Genomic DNA, 19408 nt, shown 5'->3' with positions numbered 1-19408 from the left:
CCCCCCTACCTCCCTCCCCCCCCTCCCCCTCCCCCCCCTCCCTCCCTCCCCCCTCCCCCTCCCCCCCTCCCTCCCCCTCCCCCCCTCCCTCCCCCCCCCCTCCCCCCCCTCCCCCCCTCCCTCCCCCCCCTCCCCCCCCTCCCCCCCTCCCTCCCCCCTCCTCCCTCCCCCCTCCCCCCCCTCCCCCCCTCCCCCCCCTCCCCCCCTCCCTCCCCCCCTCCCCCCCCTCCCCCCCTCCCTCCCCCCCCTCCCCCCCCTCCCTCCCCCCTCCCTCCCCCCCTCCCCCCCCTCCCCCCCCCCCTCCCTCCCCCCCTCCCCTCCCCCCTCCCTCCCCCCCCTCCCCTCCCCCCCTCCCCCCCCTCCCTCCCCCCCCTCCCTCCCTCCCCCCCCCCTCCCCCCCTCCCCCCCCTCCCTCCCCCCCTCCCTCCCTCCCCCCCTCCCCCCCCTCCCTCCCCCCTCCCCCCCTCCCCCCTCCCCCCTCCCCCCCCTCCCTCCCTCCCCCCCTCCCCCCCCCCTCCCCCCTCCCCCCCCCCCTCCCTCCCCCCCTCCCCCCCTCCCCCCCCCTCCCCCCCTCCCCCCCTCCCCCCCCTCCCTCCCCCCCTCCCCCCCCTCCCTCCCTCCCCCCTCCCCCCCCTCCCTCCCCCCCTCCCCCCCTCCCTCCCCCTCCTCCCCCCCCCTCCCCCCCCCTCCCTCCTCCTCCCCCCTCCCCCCCCTCCCCCCCTCCCCCCCCTCCCCCCCTCCCTCCTCCTCCCCCCCTCCCCCCCTCCCCCCCCTCCCTCCTCCTCCCCTCCCCCCCTCCCTCCTCCTCCCCCCTCCCCCCTCCCCTCCCTCCTCCTCCCCCTCCCTCCTCCTCCCCCCTCTTTCTACCCTCCCTCCTCTCCCTTCCCAACTCTCCTCCCCCTCCCCTCCCCCCCTCCCCCCCCTCCCCCTCCCTCCCCTCCCCTCCCTCCCCTCCCCCCCTCCCTCCCCTCCCCCCCTCCCTCCCCTCCCCCCCTCCCTCCCCTCCCCCCCTCCCCTCCCCCTCCCTCCCCTCCCACCCCTCCCTCCCCTCCCTCCCTCCCCCTCCCCTCCCTCCCTCCCCCTCCCCCCCCTCCCTCCCCCTCCCCCCCTCCCCCCCATCCCCCCCTCCCCCTCCCTCCCCCTCCCCCCCTCCCTCCCCCTCCCCCCCCTCTCTCCTCCCCCCCTCCCTCCCCCTCCCCCCCTCCCTCCCTCCACTCCCCCCCTCCCTCCCTCCCCCTCCCCCCCTCTCTCCCTCCCCCTCCCCCCCCTCTCTCCCCTCCCCCTCCCCCCCTCTCTCTCCTCCCCCTCCTCCCCCTCCCCTCTCCTCCCCCCTCCCCCCCCTCTCTCCCTCCCCCTCCCCCCCCCCTCCCCCCCTCTCTCCCTCCCCCTCCCCCCCCCTCTCTCCCTCCCCCTCCCCCCCTCTCTCCCTCCCCCTCCCCCCCCCCTCCCCCCCCTCTCTCCCTCCCCCTCCCCTCCCCGTCCCTCACCCCTCTCTCCCTCCCCGTCCCTCATCCCTCCCTCCCTCCCCCTGTCCCTCATCCCTCTCTCCCTCCCCTGTCCCTCATCCCTCCCTCCCTCTCCCTCCCTCCCCCTCCCCCTCCTCCCTCCCCTCCCTCCTCCCCTCCCTCCCCCTCCCTGCGGGCGAGCGCTTCCTGAGGTTGCGGATCCCTCCTCCCCGTTGCAGACCTGAGGAAGCGAAAGTGAAAGCGACCCCGGCGCCGAGGAAACGCAAGTGGAATCGCGAATCGGCGCGCCGGGGGGGCCGGGGGGGCCGGGTCTGGGGCCGGGGCCGGGGCAGAAGCTGCCACGGTGCGGGAGGCTGCGGACGCAGGAACGGTGAGCTGCTGCATTTTCTCCCCCTTGGGGTGCTCCGCAGGGCGGGCAGCGGGGTTGCGGTTACCTTGCGACCATCTCGAGTGACCTGCGTTGGGGAACGTCTCTCGGGAGGGGTCGTTCATGGTTAATCTGTAGGGGTCGGGCTGCTGGCAATTTCCAGTGGAGATGCCCCCTGTCTCCCAACTGTACTGATTGCGGGAAGTTTCCGAACCCAGGAGCGAATACCCCGGGAAAGGGAAGATCCCATGGTCCATATTCATAGGGAGAATCTGCGTTATACACTCCTCCTCCCTACCCCAAAATGGCCCATGGCCATTGCATCTTCTTGTACTGTGCTGAGGGAAATGGCCAAACTGTTGAGACTCAGACACACACAGACTGCCGGAGGAACTCAGCAGGTCAGGCAGCATCTATGGAGGGAAATAAACAGCTGAGGTTTCAAGTCGAGACCCTTCATCAGGACTGGAAAGGAAGAGGGCAGAAGCCAGAATAAGAAGGTGGGGGGAGGTGGGGGGAGGGGGAGGAGCACAGGCCGGCAGGTGAGAGGTGTGAGTCCAGGTGAGAGGGGGAAGGTAGGTGGGTGGGGGAGGGAGGAGATGGAAGAAACTGGGAGGTGATGGGCAGGAGAGGCAAAGGGCTTAGGGCTGAAGAAGAGGGAGTCTAGTAGCAGAGGGCAGTGGGCCATGGAATAAAGGGAAGGAGGTGAGGAATGAGGGGGAGGTCATGAGGGCAGGGGAGGGGAAAGAGAAGGGGTGAGGGGGGCCACAGGAATGAGGGGAAACAAAACGGGGAGGGGGGGAAAGTGGGAGGGAATGGAGGGGTTAGCAGAAGTTAGAAAGGACCAGGTGGTCTGTTTTAATGGCTTTTGCAGGAGGGATGAATATTGGTCAGAAAAGACTGATGAATCTCTGGCTCTCCTTGGAGAAGTGTGCTGTGTGCACATCTGACGCACAAAGACGGGGCCCTGGGTTTCCCCACTTCATCTGAAGGGCCAAACCTCGTTTGAGAGGTTCAGTGAAGTAAAACTCTGATAATCTGCCATCCAATTGTTCGGAAATCCTGATAGTCCGGAACCTGCCTCACTTGTTAGTTTAAAGTGTGAGCCAGAGAGTGAGTCGGTGCCAGGGTCTGGACTGTCAGGTGGGTGTGTGGTCAGAGCTGGGGTTGGGGTCCAGAACACCACCTCTATAGAATAATATGTTGCAGCTCTATAGAACTCTGGTTAGACCACACTTGGAGTATTGTGTTCAGTTTTGGTCGCCTCATTATAGAAAGGATGTGGAAGCTTTAGAGAGGGTGCAGAGGAGATTTACCAGAATGTTGCCTGGATTGGAGAGCATGTCTTTTAAGGACAGGTTGAGCAAGCTAGGGCTTTTCTCTTTGGAGAGGAGGAGGATGAGAGGGGACTTGATAGAGGTGTACAAGATGATAGGAGGCATAGATCGAGTGGACAGTCAGAGACTTTTTCCCAGGGCGACAATGGCTAACACGAGGGGACATAATTTTAAGGTGATTGGAGGAAGGTATGGGGGGATGTGGTGGGTGCGTGCAACGCACTGCCGGCAGAGGTTGTGGAGGCAGATACATTAGGAACATTTAAGAGACTCTTAGCCACATGAATGATAGAAAAATGGAGGGCTATGTGGGAGGGAAGGGTTAGAACATTCTTAGAGCAGGATAAAATGTGGGCACAACATCGTGGGCCGAAGGTCCTGTACTGTGCTGTAATGTTCTATGTTGTTCTATGTAATATAAGTCCTGAAATATACAGAGGTGAGGTAGGGATATAGAAACAGGAGTCTGTTTTAAATTCAGTTAGATAATGTATCTTTACTGCACCTAGTCACTTTGTTTCTGTAGCCACTAGATACCTTCAACTAAACAAAAATTCCAGTTTTGAAATTTTCAGTGGGCTCCCAGATTTGTGGGGAGAGAGGTTGAGATTTGTGCTGACCTCTGTATGAGTAGGTTCCTCTTGACATCACTCTTGAACTGTCTCTTCTAATTTTGTTGTTCCTCATTGCCTGGAGCCCCAGGACCAAAGTGATCGATTTTTCTCTCCTACCCTATCACCCTTTGATTATACGCCTCGATTAGGCCTAATCTTAACCTTCATCCTCAACTCTAGACAGATCCTTGTAATTTAACCCTTTTGGTCCTGGTGAATTTGTTTAATAGGTCAGCATATGTCCTGTACCCTTTGAATTGAAAGCTTTAATTTTATTACAGCTCCTGAAAGAAAATGGCAAACGCAGGACCAGCAGCTTCTGATGCTTTATACAAATATGTGGAATGTCTCCAGCTTCATGCAAATAAAATGAAAAAGACCTTGTCCTGGGAAGAGTCACAAAGTGGACCACCTCATGACACTCTGTAAGTTGTTAAGCAACATGTTTCTTTGATCTTGTCATTCACAGTAACACAGTGCCTAACAATTCCTGTAACCTCTTCCGGATGTAATGTCCATCAAGAGCTCTTCCATAACATGTTATGGACTTGTAGCATCAATAGGCTTTGGAGCCCTCCATGCCTGCTCTGCCGTTCCTTGGTGCTGCTTTTCTGCACGAAACCCGTACCACTTGATTCCCTTAATTTCAAATATCACAGTCTCTACCTTAAATATACTCAGCTTGGGTGGAGGATTCTAAAGATCGAGTCTGAGTGAAGAAATGTATTCACATTTCAATCCTGATAAGCCACCCTTTGTTTTGAGATTGTGATCCTTGATTCTAGCCAGAGAAACATCATCCCTGCAACTGTCTTGTCGAGCCCCATAAGAATTTTGTATGTTTCAATTCGATCATCTCGCAGTCATCTGCTTAATCTCTCCATGTAGAACAAAGCCCCTTTCCCAGGAATTGGTCTGTAAAACTTTCAGTGCATTCTCTCCCTTGAAGTGTATTCTTCCTTGGGAAGATAGATCCAACCAGTATGCAGTATTCCAAGGAAGAATATCACCCAAGCCCTGTATAATTGCGGTAGGACGACTTTACCCTTCTCCTCAAATCCCCTTGACAGCTACGTTGACAGGAAAGGTTCAGAGGGATATGGGCCAAATGCAGGCAAATGGGACTAACTCAGTAAGACAACTTGATTGGCATGGACAAGTTGGGCTGAAGGGCCTGTTTCCATGCTGGGTAGTGCACCACTTGCCCTCCTAATTGCTTGAGAGACAAAGGACCGCAGATGCTGGAATCTAGATGAAAAACACGGTGATGCTGGAGGAACTCAGCAGGCCAGGCAGCATCCGTGGAGAAAAGCAGGCGGTCGATGTCTCGGGTCAGGACCCTTCTTCTGGACTGAAGATAGGGAAAGGGGAAGCCCAGTATATAGGAGGGAACAGCAGAGCAGTGATAGGTGGACAAAAGAGGGGAGGCGGGGTGGGCACAAGGTGGTGATAGGTAGATGCAGGTAAGAGATAGTGATGGGCAGGTGTGGGGGAGGAGGGGGGAGCAGATCCACCAGGGGATGGGTCAAAGGTAAGGAGAGAGAGGGAAAAAAGGTAGAAAAAAAGAGGCTAAGAAATGGAAGAAAAGAAGCATGGGTGGGGGGGGGGGGGGGGTTGTGGGGAAGGGGTGGGGATTACCTAAAGTGGGAGAATTCAATGTCCATGCCATTAGGCTGCAAGGTTCCAAGACAGAAAATGAGGTGCTGTTCCTCCAGTTTGCGCTTGGAATTCTCTTGGCAGTGGAGGAGCCCGAGGACTGACATATCAGTGATAGTGTGGGAGGGGGAGTTGAAGTGACTGGTAACCGTAACCACAATCTGCATCTTGAGGTGTTCGATGGATCAGGAAATCTTCAGGCAGAAACATCAACTGTTGCTAATCTCATCCCAGTGCTCTGTCTGCTTTACTTTAGCTTCAAAAGTTCTGCAAAACTTGACAATACAATATACCCCGAAGCCCAGGGCAAAACAAAGAAGAAAGCTAGACAGAATGCAGCTAAAAATGCCTGTGACGCACTGAATATTTTAACTGCACTGTCTGAATTGGTGAGTACGATGCGTAACACTTTAATCTACAATTGCAACGTTAAACGTGCTCTGATTTGATTTGAAGTGCTTATTTCTTGTTGGATTTTATCTCTGTGGTTTGGCCAAGGGGACACTATGATGGTCAGCATTAAAGAGAAGGTGAGGCTGGGACTCTTGGTGAATGGGAATTGGGGTTTATTAGTATAGTTGGTGGTGGGCCTTGGGGCAGTTGTGACAAGTAATTGTACAGTATGTTATACACAAATCATAAGATGTCATTTAAGGTTAGGGCCTGTTTGACTCTTGCACCACTGTCAGATTCATTTGTCACAGGTAGTTTGGCCAGAAAAGGGAGTGGCTGGATTGCCTCTTCCCCTCCCAACTGCCTCCTACCCTTTCTACTCAGGAGCGGGTGATTTAGCACTTTCAGTCATATCTGTGGTTCATTGAGAGCATGGCTGATCTGCGACGTCTTCCCCAAATTCCAATAATGCACAAGTCTGATCGGATGTGTCTCTGGCCTTCAGTTACGTGGTCGGGACGAGCAGTTAACACTCACATGCGCTGTGTAAGCAGAGAGTTTCAGCCACGCAGGAGGTTGGTGGTAATGGGAGCCTGAGCTAGTGATAAGATAAGATTTCTTTATTAGTCACATGTACATCGAAACACACAGTGAAATGCATCTTTTGTGTAGAGTGTTCTGGGGGCAGCCCGCAAGTGTTGTCACGCTTCCGGTGCCAGCATAGCATGCCCACAGCTTCCTAACCCGTACATCTTTGGAATGTGGGAGGAAACCGGAGCACCCGGAGGAAACCCACGCAGACATGGGGAGAATGTACAAACTCCTTACAGACAGCGGCCGGAATTGAACCCGGGTCGCTGACACTGTAATAGCGTTACACTAAATGACAACCACGTTCTTAAGTTGGCGAAGGGATGGTAAGTCATAGAGACATAAACAGGCCCTTCGGCCCACCACGTCCATTGCTGACCATCAAGTTCCCATCTCCACTAATCTATTCACCAGCACCCGATCTGTATCCTTCTTTGCCCTGGTGATTCAAGTACTCGTCCAGGTAATTTTTAAATGTTCTTATGGCAGTGCTCATTATCAAACCATAGCCAGAGATGGTACCACTGGGAATTCTTGTGGCGTGTGGAGTAAAAGCCTTTATGGAATTTGTATGAATGTAGAATCAGAGAACTTACCGACATTTTTATTCTCACATCCAACACCTCAAAGATCCTTAACTGATTATTATTAGAACTGCTGCTTATGGGAGTGAAAGAGCACTTCATGAGTTGTAGAATCAGAATCAGGTTTACTATCACTGACATATGACTTGAAATGTGTTGTTTTGCGGCAGCAGTACAGTGCAAAGACATAAAATCTATAAATTACAAAAATAAATAAGTAGTGCAAGAACAAAAAGGAATAACAAGGTAGTGTTCATGGGTCCATGGACCGTTTAGAACTCTGATGGCGGAGGGGAAGAAGCTGTTGCTAAATCGTTGAGTTTGGGTCTTCAGGCTCCTGTACCTCCTCCCCGATGGTAGTAACGAGAAGAGGGCATGTCCCGGATGGTGAGGATCCTTAATGATGGATGCTGCCTTCTTGAGGCACCGCCTCTTGAAGATGTCCTCGATGGTGGCAAGGGCTGTGTCTGTGATGGAACTGGCTGAGTCTACGACCCTCTGCAGCCTCTTGTGATCTTGTGCCTGGGAGGCTCCATACCAATAAAATGCAATGAGAGGTCCTTGGGTTCTGCAAGATGCTATAGAAATGGAAATCTTTAGTTCTATTTCTTCTGCCCAAGTGTCAAATAACTGTGGCTGAACAAACAATTGGCTGCACCCTCATATTTGGTAATTACTTGGTTATTATTGTCACATGTACCGAGGTACAGTGAAAAACTTTGTTTTGCATGCCATCCATTCAGATAATTTCATCACATCAGTACATGAAGATAGTGCAAGGGAAAAGCAATAACAGAAAGCAGAATAAAGTGTTACAGAGAACGTGCAATGCAGGCGGACAATAAGGTGCAAGGCCATGATGTTCGGAGATTAAAAGGGGTTTCTGTATCTAAGGGCATGCACTTGGGCTTTATTGGTAGTAATGGCGTTGTTATTGACAGGAATGCTAAAATGAAGGAAGCGGGAGAGTTTGTGGGAACTGAAGCCCAAACTCCATTAGTTCACCACACCCTGGGTTGTGACTATGAGCATTGAGATACATAGTCTGTAAGAGGTTGATGCAGGTGGTGTGTAATCATCACCCAAAGAGTGCATTGGGTTGGGCAATGAGAGGATGAAGTCATTGTAATGTAAATGAATCAAAGCAAGGGAGACAGGACACGAGGTAAAGTATGAGCCATCAGGCGGAAGGATTTGTAAAGGAACTGATTTGCCATCTACATGTACATCCTGGGAGACTAAATCTTCTGGAATGGTGTTATCTTGCATTTTGTCAAGGGATTGCTTGTGCCTTAGGAGAGGGAAGAAGATATCTTGGCCACCCTTTGCATAAAGAAAGAAGCCATAACCTGAAGCAGGCAGTGCATAAGAATACCCAGCACCCCCATTGTGATCATAATATGATTGAGTTCAATACAGTGCTAGAAAGGGAGAAACATGAAGTAGCTATTAAGAGTACAGGTTTGGGTCAAGTTGCCTTTGTGTGATGGGTCAAAAACTGTCCACAGTAAATTGTGGAAATCTGACAGTGGTTAAAACTAGAATGGGGAGTTGTTCTAAAAAGAACTTAGTATGATTCAGAAACAGCCTACAATACCAAGAGGGGAGAGATTCGGTTACCAAAAGCCCCTGGCCACGAGAGATGAGGGACAGCATAACACCAAAAGAAAAAGCATGCAAAAAGCCAAAACAGTGATCTGCCTTCACATTTCTGGTGAAGGATAGAGACTGTGGAAGAAACTGTTGCATGGTTCTGGACTGAAGAGACTCTGGCCTGAAGCTACGTTGTGGGGTGAGAGAGATACACAGAGCAGAAAATGACAAAAGAGGTCGTAAGTGCTAGAGAAATGGTGCTCAGAGTCAGCGAAAGTTGTTCCTGAGTGTCTCTGGAGAAAGAGGGTAGTCACTGGCAATGTGGGCCTCTTAGAAGCGGAAAGGCCAACCAAAGAACATAAATAAATGGTAGGGACATTGAAAATTAACTTACATCAGTAGAGAAGAGGGTAGAATCCAACACCCCAGCCACACAAGGAATCTTGTACTAAACTGGGGACAGGGCCCTGTGAAATTAGCTTCTGCAAAATAAGAACATTGAAGGCAATACTGAGAGGGTAGATGGAGAGGAACTGGGGAGGCCAGGAGTAGATGGCATGGTGTGGAAATTGGAGATGATGGAAATTTGGAATTCTCTCCTGGAGATGAAACGGAGGCTAAATCAATAATTCATTTTAAATCGGAGACTGCTAATTTTTCTTAACTATGAAAGTCAAAAAAAAAACCTGCAGATGCTGGACATCTGAAACAAAAGCAGGAAGTGCTGAAAAAAACTCAGCAGTTGTGGACGAGAAGCAGGCGACTGGGAACGAGAGGGGAGCAAGTAAGTGTTCAGTAGGGGGGAAGGGCCGAAATGTCGGCTGCACTGACCGGCTTGCTGAGTTTTTCCAGCATTTCCTGTTTTTAAATTCTTTCATGGTTGAAAGCCAATGGCTGATTGAGTGGTGGGTGAAAAGAGGTGGGTGAGGGATAATAATCCAGCGTTGAATCACTGGTGCTGTGCTCGACAGGTCACTGACGTGCCATTAACCTTTGCTAAAAGTCCAGTAAGAGATTGGAGAGACCACATGGCGTTTGATCAGCGTGCATTGGTAGCTTTAGCCATGTTTCTGAGTCGGTGTATGACATTATTTTCCCCTCCTCCTGAAGTTCATGAAGATCACTGGTTCTCAGCTTCAAATGGACAGTCCCGTTAAGTGACATCTTCCATTAAAATGATAGGAATATCCCATTGTTCGATGGAGGGTACTGCCATCCTGAAGAATTCAAGTGGTACTCAGTGCTCTGCTCCCAAGTGATGATGTTGCGGGCACCTTCAGTGTGGGTCGGTGGCAGAATCAGAGGCCTGGTCCCTAACTTCTTTTTGATGTAGTCTTTTGACAGCACTTCTCGAACACCGAGCCCAGCTGGCATGGAAAATTACATCAGCAAGCTCAATGAGTACGGGCAGAAGAACATCCTGCTTATTCAGTATAATTATAAACATATCGATACAGGGATGGATCACATACAGAAGTAAGTCTAGTTTTTCAAAGATCAATTATTATGCCCTTACTGTCACAGCCTTGCCAAACAACATACCGTCCGTAGTTATTGAGCCTCCTCGTAGGACCTGGAACAGTACAGCACAGGAACAGGCCCTTTGGCCCACAATGTCTGTGTCAATCATGGTGCCAATTTAAACTAGTTCAATCTGCTGCATTTGATCCATATCCCTCCATTCCCTGCCTGTTCATGTGTCTGTCTAAATGCCTCTTAAACATTGCTATTGTACCTGCTTCCACCACCTCCCCTGGCAATGAGTTCCAGGCACCTCCCACTCTGTGTGTGTGTGTGTGTGTGTGTGTGTGTGTGTGTGTGTGTGTGTGTGGAGGGGAACTTGCCTCGTAAATCTCCTTTGAACTTTCCCCCTCTCACCTTAAACCTATGCCCTCTAGTATTTGACATTTCCACCTGGGGTAAAAGACTCTGACTAGCTATGCTTCTCATGATTTTATATATTTCGTCCAGGTCACCCCTCAGCTCCAACACTCCAGAGAAAACAATCTAAGTTTGTCCAACCTCTCCTTATAGCTAATGCTTTCAAATCCAGTCAACAGTCTGGGGACCTCTTCTGCACCCTCTCCAAAACATCCACATCCTTCTTGTAATGTGGCGACCAGAACTGCACGCAACACTCCAAGTGTGGTCTGACCAAAGTTTTATACAGCTGCAACGTAACTTGTCAGCTCTTCCTCCAGCACTTTGCGTGGCTCCAGATTCCGGCACCTGCAGAATCTCTGTTCTCAGCTCTTACAGTCATTGCCCTGACTAATGAAGGCAAGCACGCCGTACACCGCCTTTACCACCCTATCCACTTGTGTTGCCACTTTCAGGGATCTATGGACTTGCACCGCAAGATTCCTCTTTACATCAATTCTCCGAAGGGTCCTGCCATTTACTGTGTGCTTTCCTCTTGCCTTTGACTTCCCAAAGTGCAACACCTCACATTTGTCCGGGTTAAACTCCATCTGCCATTTCTCCGCCCATACTTCCAACTAATCTGATCTATATCCTGCTGAATTGTTCTACATCCTATTGACTGACCATATTCTGATATAACACCCCATACCTGGCTTTCCCATTCAAAGCTTTTCTCTTTGATAATGGGCTTCACCATTCAAGCATCCTTGGTTAATAGGCCTGGTTGATGGTGCTGGTTACTGAGCTGTGTCACGGTGGACCTATTGAGGTAAGGTTTCTGTCTGAACTGAGGGAACAGGGCAAGGGCAGTTGTTCCTGGTGCCTTGGCCAATGTTTAGCCTTAAATCAACATTGTTATAACAAGTTAGGAGGTACTCAATGGTCGACATGGACATGGTGGGCCAATGCGCCTGTTTCTGTGAGGTATGACTGTACAACTCCAAGGTTGCCAGGAATTGTTGCGGCTAAAGTGCATGTCGGAATGGGGTGCATACATGGGGGACAGCAGTTGTCCCTCTCCATCTAAGTTCAGTGGCGCCCAAGACCTTGGTCACAAAAAAGTGTCAGATCCTTTCAGATGCTTCATAGGTATTAGTAGGTGTTTGTGACTGGCATGGTACAAAGTATGTTGCCTGGTATGGCTGTGGGAGGTTGGCCACAGCCCATTTGGTTGGGTTCAGAACCCCATCGTGCAGGTGGAGACACAGACTGCGGATGCTGGAATCTAGAGCAACACTCATTCTGCTGGAAGAACTCAGCAGGTCGAGCAGCATCCGTGGGGGGAAAGGAATTGTCGATGTTTTGGGTGGAAACCCTGCAGGTTTGATGAGTGGCTGAAGGTCAGTGTGCACTCGGTGGGCTGAAAGGCCTGTTTCCGTGCTGTATGACTCTATGATGCTTTCAGATTAAAGAAAATACAGGCCGTCCCCAGGTTAGGTAAGGATTCTGTTCTGAGAACCGTCCCAGAAACCGATTTCTCCATATGACAGAAACATCAGTTTTCAAGAGTAATCCATATCGTATCGCTCTACATACACCTGCTATAATTCTTTCATTTCATTGACTATTCACCGTCACACTAACCATAATTAAACTAATGGAATCTAGTCATTAATGAATATCACAAAACATTATTACTACTATCTTGAAAAATGCTTCAAAAATGTATGGGAGAATTTGCATAAGGCCGTATTTCTGTAAGTCAGGTCATTCATAACCTGGGGAGCCCCTGTATGTATAGGTCAGTTGCATTGTGGAGGTGTTGATGTGTCAGTGGCTAAGGCACCTATCATTGTGTTGCAGGTTTAGTTCTCATGTTATCATTGGTAATAAGACATATCCAGATGGCTTTGGTGGAAGCAAGCAAGAGGCCAAAAGAGAAGCAGCAAGACTTGCCTATGAGGAAATTCAGGAACATTCATCACCTTTCAAGGTATTTACCAACAGTTTCCTGCTCTGTGTCCTTGACACTGCAAGAGCTACTTGCTGGATGGTTAACAAGGGACATGGGAAGGATCAATCCTGTTGGAGAAAGGACTGGGATACTTTAGGAGGAAAGGACCATGATGTTTTTGGGGTGTGTACAACAACCACAAGGTTGGGGAGGGCTTAGTGCTGTCAGGAGTGCTGATGTTGGGTTGGAGAGGGAGGGATATTGGGAGGTGTTGTGGTATGGAGTGGGGGTGTGGCAATGAGGTCATGGGGATGTAATGAACCTGCCTGTGGGTTTGTTGGGTTGATGCTGGGGAAGGGAGATTATGTTTTCTCCGGACTGGCTTCCCAGGGCCACTGCCCCTTTCACTGACCCAGTAGGACCTTGCCTCACCCTCACCGGGTGATGTCCCCAATTGGGAGATCCCCTAGTGAATTTTTGGACTGATAAAAACAGAACAACCCAGAAATGTTGTTATTGTTCTTCACTCATTTGCTGTTTCCCTTTGCATAAAGCTGAATAAAGACAGTGTGATGTAGTTGCATTTCTTGGCAGAGGTGTCTGTTCTCTGGTGGTGTATGCCACTCTTACGTGTGTGTGCAACAACGTCACCAAATCACATAGTACGCTTTAGTTATGGAAATGGGCCAAAAGACTGACTTAACTGGCCAAATTGATTTACCTGTGTCATTAGTGCTGCTGCCTCCCAGCTCCAGGTGGAGGACCCTGACCTCGGGTGGAGGTTGCACATTCTCCCTGTGACCGGTGGGTTTCCTCCGGCTGCTCCAGTTTCCTCCCACGCCCCCAAGACGCGTGGTCTAGTAGGTTAACTGGCCGCTGTAAATTGCTGCTGGTGTGTAGGTGAGGGGTAGAATCTGCGGGGAAGTTGATGGGAATGTGGGGAGAATAAAATGGGATCAGTGTAAATGAATCTTGATGGTGGACAAAGGACCTGTTCCTGTGCTGTATGACCCTTTGACTCAATAACCCCTGTAATCCACCCCCGCTGTATGTGATGGTGGTTATCAGGGACAGCACCACTGTGCATAAAGGTTGGGACTCAGTGAAAGTCCCTTTAAGATAGAGAGTGTGTGTGTATGTGTGTGTGGGGCGTGCTTACGTCAATAGAAGATAAAGGACGTAATGACGTTCTTGAAGAAGTTAGAAGAAGAAGGAGAGAGAGAGAAGGAGAGAGACAACCAGCCTGCTTGTTTTCTCTATCGATGGATGAGAAACAATAACTGTGTTTGCCACTGAAATCCATGTATGGAAGTTGGAAGTAATCCTGTGGAGTTCACTTTGTTGCTGACCTGTAGAAGGAAATGCTGTGTGCAACCGATAGTTCCCCGTCTGCAGCCAGTGATGAGTACTTTGTCTCACTTTGAGATTAGAAGGTCTGAAGTTCCAAAATAAAATTGAACAAGGTTTTGTTTACATATTTACTTCGGTCAATGCATCTTAACCACAGGTGAGTGAGCACCTGTTTCCACCTGAGGTAACCAGCAGATGTTAGTAACCCACACCTGGGAAACGCTCCAGTGGGACAGTGAATGCAAACAATGGACATGATAGCAGGAGGAAACAAAGAGGGTGGTGATAGAAGTAAGAGGAACCAAACACACATATGAGACCTGGAAAATGGCTGAGTACTCAGCGATGCTTGAACACTGAGGGGGGAGGTAAAAGTGGGAAGGCGAATGCATCAGGGGACAATCATGTGAAAGGCACAAGTCCTTCTGCCAGTAATGTGTCTGTCTGATGGAAGCTCTCCCTCTGCCTCCCCATACATGGGTGGTCAGCACCCTTGCCTACCTCTCACTGGCTGGTGGTGAAGTCATTGCCAAGACCAGGGAAGAGTAGATGCCAAAGAGAAAGAGCCTTTCCTTGAATTAATGTTGGACCTAATGTTTGCTTCTTAGAATCAGCTCTGTGGATATCAAAACCAAGAGGGCATAGGGTTAAGGTGAGAGGAGGGAGCTCTGAAAGGGGACCTGAGGGGGGAAGTTATTTTACCCAGAGAGTGGTTGATACCTGCAATGTGCTGCCAGAAGGAGGGGGGTGGAATCAGATACGATCACTAGTTCAGAGGCATTTAGACACACACTTGAACAGGCAAGGCATAGGTGCTAGTGTGGGCAAGTGGGATGAGTGTAGATGGGCAGATGTGGTGGGCCAGAGGGACTGTCCCTGTGCTGAATCCATGATAAACCTGCTTTCTCCTTATTTGAATAAGAATCTGGAGAAGTCACCACTGGATGTGAGGAATGAGGAAGACCCCGAGGGAGATGCAGAAGGCTCTCTTGCCCAGAATCCCAAAAGGTACAGCCATTTTTTACTTTAAAAGTCTCTTTTTTTAGGAGAAAGGACCCTGTATTCAAAACTTGACCCATTTATTTAATATCTGATTCTTCTAAAGATAACTTCCCCCTCTTCCTGCCCTCCTTGTCTCTCCCCACTCTCACACCCGTACTCTCCCTTTCCTTTCCCCTCCTGATTCTCCCCGTCTCCCTCCCGGTTCCTCCCCCGTCTCCCTCCCGGTTCCTCCCCCCAGTCTCCCTCCCGGTTCCTCCCCCCCAGTCTCCTCCCGTCCTCCCCCAGTCTCCTCGGTTCCTCCCCCAGTCTCCCTCCCGGTTCCTCCCCCCAGTCTCCCTCCCGGTTCCTCCCCCCAGTCTCCCTCCCGTTCCTCCCCCCAGTCTCCCTCCCGGTTCCTCCCCCCAGTCTCCCTCCCGGTTCCTCCCCCAGTCTCCCTCCCGGTTCCTCCCCCCAGTCTCCCTCCCCGGTTCCTCCCCCCAGTCTCCCTCCCGGTTCCTCCCCCCAGTCTCCCTCCCGGTTCCTACCCCTGTTTCCCTCCCAATATCATCCTTCTTTCCTCTTCCCCCCCCCGGCCCACTCTTGCCTCCTTACCTTCCTTCACTCACTGCTTCCCTCTCTCTCCTTTCCTCCCCCACCCCCCCCCATCTCCTTTCTTCCCTTTCCTTGCTACTATCCTTTCCTGGAAATTTAAAAAAAAACTGTTGACGTTGGAAATCTGAAATAGAATGGGAAAATGCTGGAAACACTCAGCCGGTCAGGCAGCATCTGTGGAGAGGGAAATGTTTCAGCTCAGAGACCTTCATCAGAACTTATCTTTCTCACCCTCCCGCTATATGTCCCCAATGTTTCCTGGCTCCTTCCCTCTCTTTTATTCTCTGATCCCCCCACCCACTTGTTCCCCCCCCCCACCCATTCTCTCTCTCCTCCTCCCTCACTCCATCCCCAGTCCTTGCCACGGGAGGCAGTGTAATGTTACTGGACTAGCGGTGAGTGTTATGAGACCAATGATTTAAAAATAAATCAGCCATGATTGAATGGCAGAGCAGAGTTGATGGGCTAAATGGCCTAATTCTGCTCTTATATTTTATGGTCTTATGGACCCAGAGACAAGGGTTCATGACCACTGGGGAACATAAATTCAATGATTAAATTAACCAAAATTTAATAGGTAAGCAAAAATGTAGATGAGGGTAAGGCAAGTGGATGTTGACCATTTGGACTTTAGCAAGGCCTTCAACAAGGCTGGTCTGGAAGGTTAGGTCCCATGGAATCCAGGGAGAACTAGTTAGATTGGATTCAAAATGGTCTCGGAGGTAGGAGGCAGCGGGTCATGGTTGAGGGTTTTTCTCAGATGGAGGCTGGTGACTAGTGGTGTGCCTTAGGTGTCAGTGTTGGGACCCTTGTTATTCGTTATTTATATAAATGATTTGGGTGCGAATGCACAAGGCTTGATCAGTAAGTTTGCAGATGACATGAAATTAGGAGGTGTTGATAGTGAAGAAGGTTATCGTATATTACAGGGAGATCTTGATCAGTTGGGGAAGTGGGCCGAGGAGTGGCAAATGGATTTCAATACAGATAGTTGTGAGGTGATAAATTTTGGAAAGTCATACCAGAGTAGGTCATGAACTTTGAATGGTAGGGCACTCGGGAGTGTAATATTACAGAGGGACACAGGAGTACAAGTGCATAGTTCATTGAAAGTGGCGTCACAGGTCGACAGGGTGGTGAAAAATGCATTTAGCATGCTAGCCTTCATCAGTCAGGGCACTGAGTATAGGAGTTGGGACATTATGTTGCAGTTGTATAAGTCATTGGTACAGCCTCACTTGGAGTACTGTGTACAGTTTTGGGTCACCCTGTTATAAGAAAGACTGTGGTTAAACTAGCAAGAGTGCAGAGAAGATTTCTGAGGATGTTGCCAGGACTAGAGGGCCTGAGTTATAGGGAGAGGTTGGTCAGGCTAGGTCTTTATTTCTTGGAATGTAAGAGAATGAGGTACGACTTTATAAAAACATTTAAAATTATGAGAGGCATTGATAAGGTGGACAGTAACAGTCGTTTCTCCAGGGTAGGGGAGTCCAAAACTAGGGGGCATAGATTTAGGGTGAGAGGGGAAAGATTTAAAAGGTACCTGAGGGGCAACTTTTAAGATTTAAAAGGGACCTGAGGGGCAACTTTTTCCACGCAAAGGGTGGTGAGTGGATGGAACGAGCTGCCAGAGGAAGTGGTTGAGGCAGGTATAGTAATATCATTTAAGATGCACCTGGATTGGTACATGGAGGGGTGGGGCTGAGAGGGTTGTGGACTGAATGGTCTGTATCTCTGCTGTATTACTCTATGCCTCTAATTTGGAATTTAAATAAAAGCTGGTCTCAGTAACAGTAACCATGACACTACTGGATTCTTGTGAAAACCCAAAAGTGTCCTTCGGGGAAGTAAGTTACCATCTTTGTCCAGTCTGGCATCAGACTCACCAATGTGCTGACATTTAACCACTTCTTCAGGACAGGAGCTGGGGTTGCTTGTGGGACCTTGATGTGCCCAAATTGGCAGCTCTGTTTCCTAAAAAACAATAATAACTCCATAACACTTACAGAACTGCAAAGCACATCGGGGTGGTGTCGAACTCATGACAGACCCAACTGAAAAGCAAGTTCTTTCTCATCAGGTTAGCAGGAGATCAGACAACTTCGAAGAAGGAGATAAGTGATCTATCCTCCAGTGCAGATGTTGCTGGGAACTCCATCGACTTCCAATTCCACAATGGTACGGCAGACTTAAGATGTTCCATTGTGCGCAGTTCAGTGCTCGTGAAGTTGTGTGTAGATTTGGGTTCAGCTAACTGCTGAAGAATGGGAACTGGTTGAATGTGGGTTCGCATTGGGGGAAGGTTCAGTGCAATGAGCAAACTGCACCCATGCCTTGCCCCATTTTGCCTCCGTGCCTGAGAACGTCCTTGTGGTTTCTGCTCCCAAGGTTTCCTGGATGCAAAGTAACCAAAGCCACACACCCCTCCTCTCTCTGTAACTCCCTCCCCTACACCCCTCCCTCCCTCTGAAACCCCCTCCCCTACACCCCTCCCTCCATCTGTAACCCCCTCCCTCCGCTACACCCCTCCTCTCTCTGTAACTCCCTCCCCTACACCCCTCCCTCCCTCTGAAACCCCCTCCCCTACACCCCTCCCTCCATCTGTAACCCCCTCCCTCCACTACACCCCTCCTTCCTCTCTGTAACCCCCTCCCCTACACCCCTCCCTCTCTCTCTGTAACCCCTCCCTCTCTCTGGAACCCCCTCCCTGACACCCATCTCTCTGTAAAGCCCTCCCCTGCACTCCTCCCCCTCTCTGTAACCCCCTCCCCTACACTCCTCCCCCTCTCTGCAACCCCCTTCCCCTACACCCCCCTCTGCAACCCCCTCCCCTACACCCCTCCTCTCTCTGTAACCCCCTCCCTCTCTCTGTAACCCCTCCACTCCACCTCTCCCTCTCTCTGTAACCCCCCTCCAGCCCTACACCCCTTCCCTCTGTAAGGGAACCCACAAAGCAGCTTTAACAGCATTGAAAGGCGGTCAAGAAATTTCCAGCGCAACATCTTCAAATGTGGCTGCCTTTAAAAAAGGTAAGGAACAAATAAACCACCATGTTTTAAACAATCTGTTTCTTCATTACTTGCAGTCATGCAGCGGTTCAAAAAATATAATTGGAGAATTAAATGAATTTTGCCAAAGGAACAAACTGCACCTCGATTTCAAGCAAGTGGACAAGCGAGGACCTTCTCATGTTCCAGAGTAAGAGAACATTTCATGACTTACAATGAAGAGCACTGGGAACCAGAGAAAGGGGAGGAGGAGCGAACAGACTTGATTCCTTGCCTTGTCTCGAGGTGTAGGGGTGACCTGATGGAGGTATTTGAGACACAAGAAATTCTACAGATGCTGGAATCCGGAGCAACACACACAAAATGCTGGAGGAACTCAGCAGGTCAGGCAGCATCTGTGGAGGGAAATAAACAGTCGACGTTTCGGGCCAAGACCCTTCATCAGGACTGGAAAGGAAGAGGGCAGAAGTCAGAATAAGGAGTTCAGGGGAGGGGGAGGAGCACACGCAGGCAAGGGAGAGGTGTCTTTCCCTTATTCCTGTGGCTTCCCTTCCTCTGCCTGATGACCTGCCCATCTCCTCTCCTCCCCGTTCCCAACCTTTATTCCCTAGTCCACTGCCCTCTCCTACCAGATTCCTCCTCCTCCAGCCCTCAGCCTCTTCTACCTGTCACCTCTCAGCTTATTACATCTTCGCCCCCCCCCACCCACCTACCTTCCCCCTCTCACCTGAGCTCACACCTCTCACCTGGACTCAGCTATCCCCTGCCTGTGTGTGCTCCTCCCCCTCCCCCCACCCACCCTTATTCTGGCTTCTGCCTCTTCCTTTCCAGTCCTGATGAAGGGTCTCGGCCCGAAACGTCGACTGTTTTATTTCCCTCCACGGATGCTGCCTGACCTGCTGAGTTCCTCCAGCACTTTCTTTGGAGGTATTTGAGACTGTGAAAGGATTTGGGGGGATGGGACATAGAGGAGATAGTTCCACTATACGGAATCCAGACCAAGGAACCACAGGTATTAGGGAGCCACTCAGAAACCTGA

At 50.8% G+C, this 19408-nt stretch overlaps 1 protein-coding gene across 1 annotated transcript; it reads left to right on the top strand.

Annotated features, from left to right (window-relative positions):
• The first annotated feature begins 1695 nt into the window (after nucleotides 1-1695).
• LOC127575162 (interferon-induced, double-stranded RNA-activated protein kinase-like) lies at nucleotides 1696-17769 on the top strand. Its single transcript, XM_052024854.1, has 8 exons — nucleotides 1696-1836; nucleotides 4066-4209; nucleotides 5697-5829; nucleotides 9935-10077; nucleotides 12328-12457; nucleotides 14691-14776; nucleotides 17442-17539; nucleotides 17750-17769. The coding sequence occupies exons 2-8, from the start codon at nucleotides 4079-4081 to the stop codon at nucleotides 17767-17769; spliced, it is 741 nt and encodes a 246-aa protein (XP_051880814.1). The 5' UTR covers nucleotides 1696-1836; nucleotides 4066-4078.
• The last annotated feature ends 1639 nt before the right edge of the window (nucleotides 17770-19408 follow it).

This window comes from Pristis pectinata, chromosome 10 (genome assembly GCF_009764475.1).
Source record: "Pristis pectinata isolate sPriPec2 chromosome 10, sPriPec2.1.pri, whole genome shotgun sequence".
NCBI lineage: Eukaryota > Metazoa > Chordata > Chondrichthyes > Rhinopristiformes > Pristidae > Pristis > Pristis pectinata.
This window is presented reverse-complemented; position numbering and strand designations above follow the sequence as displayed.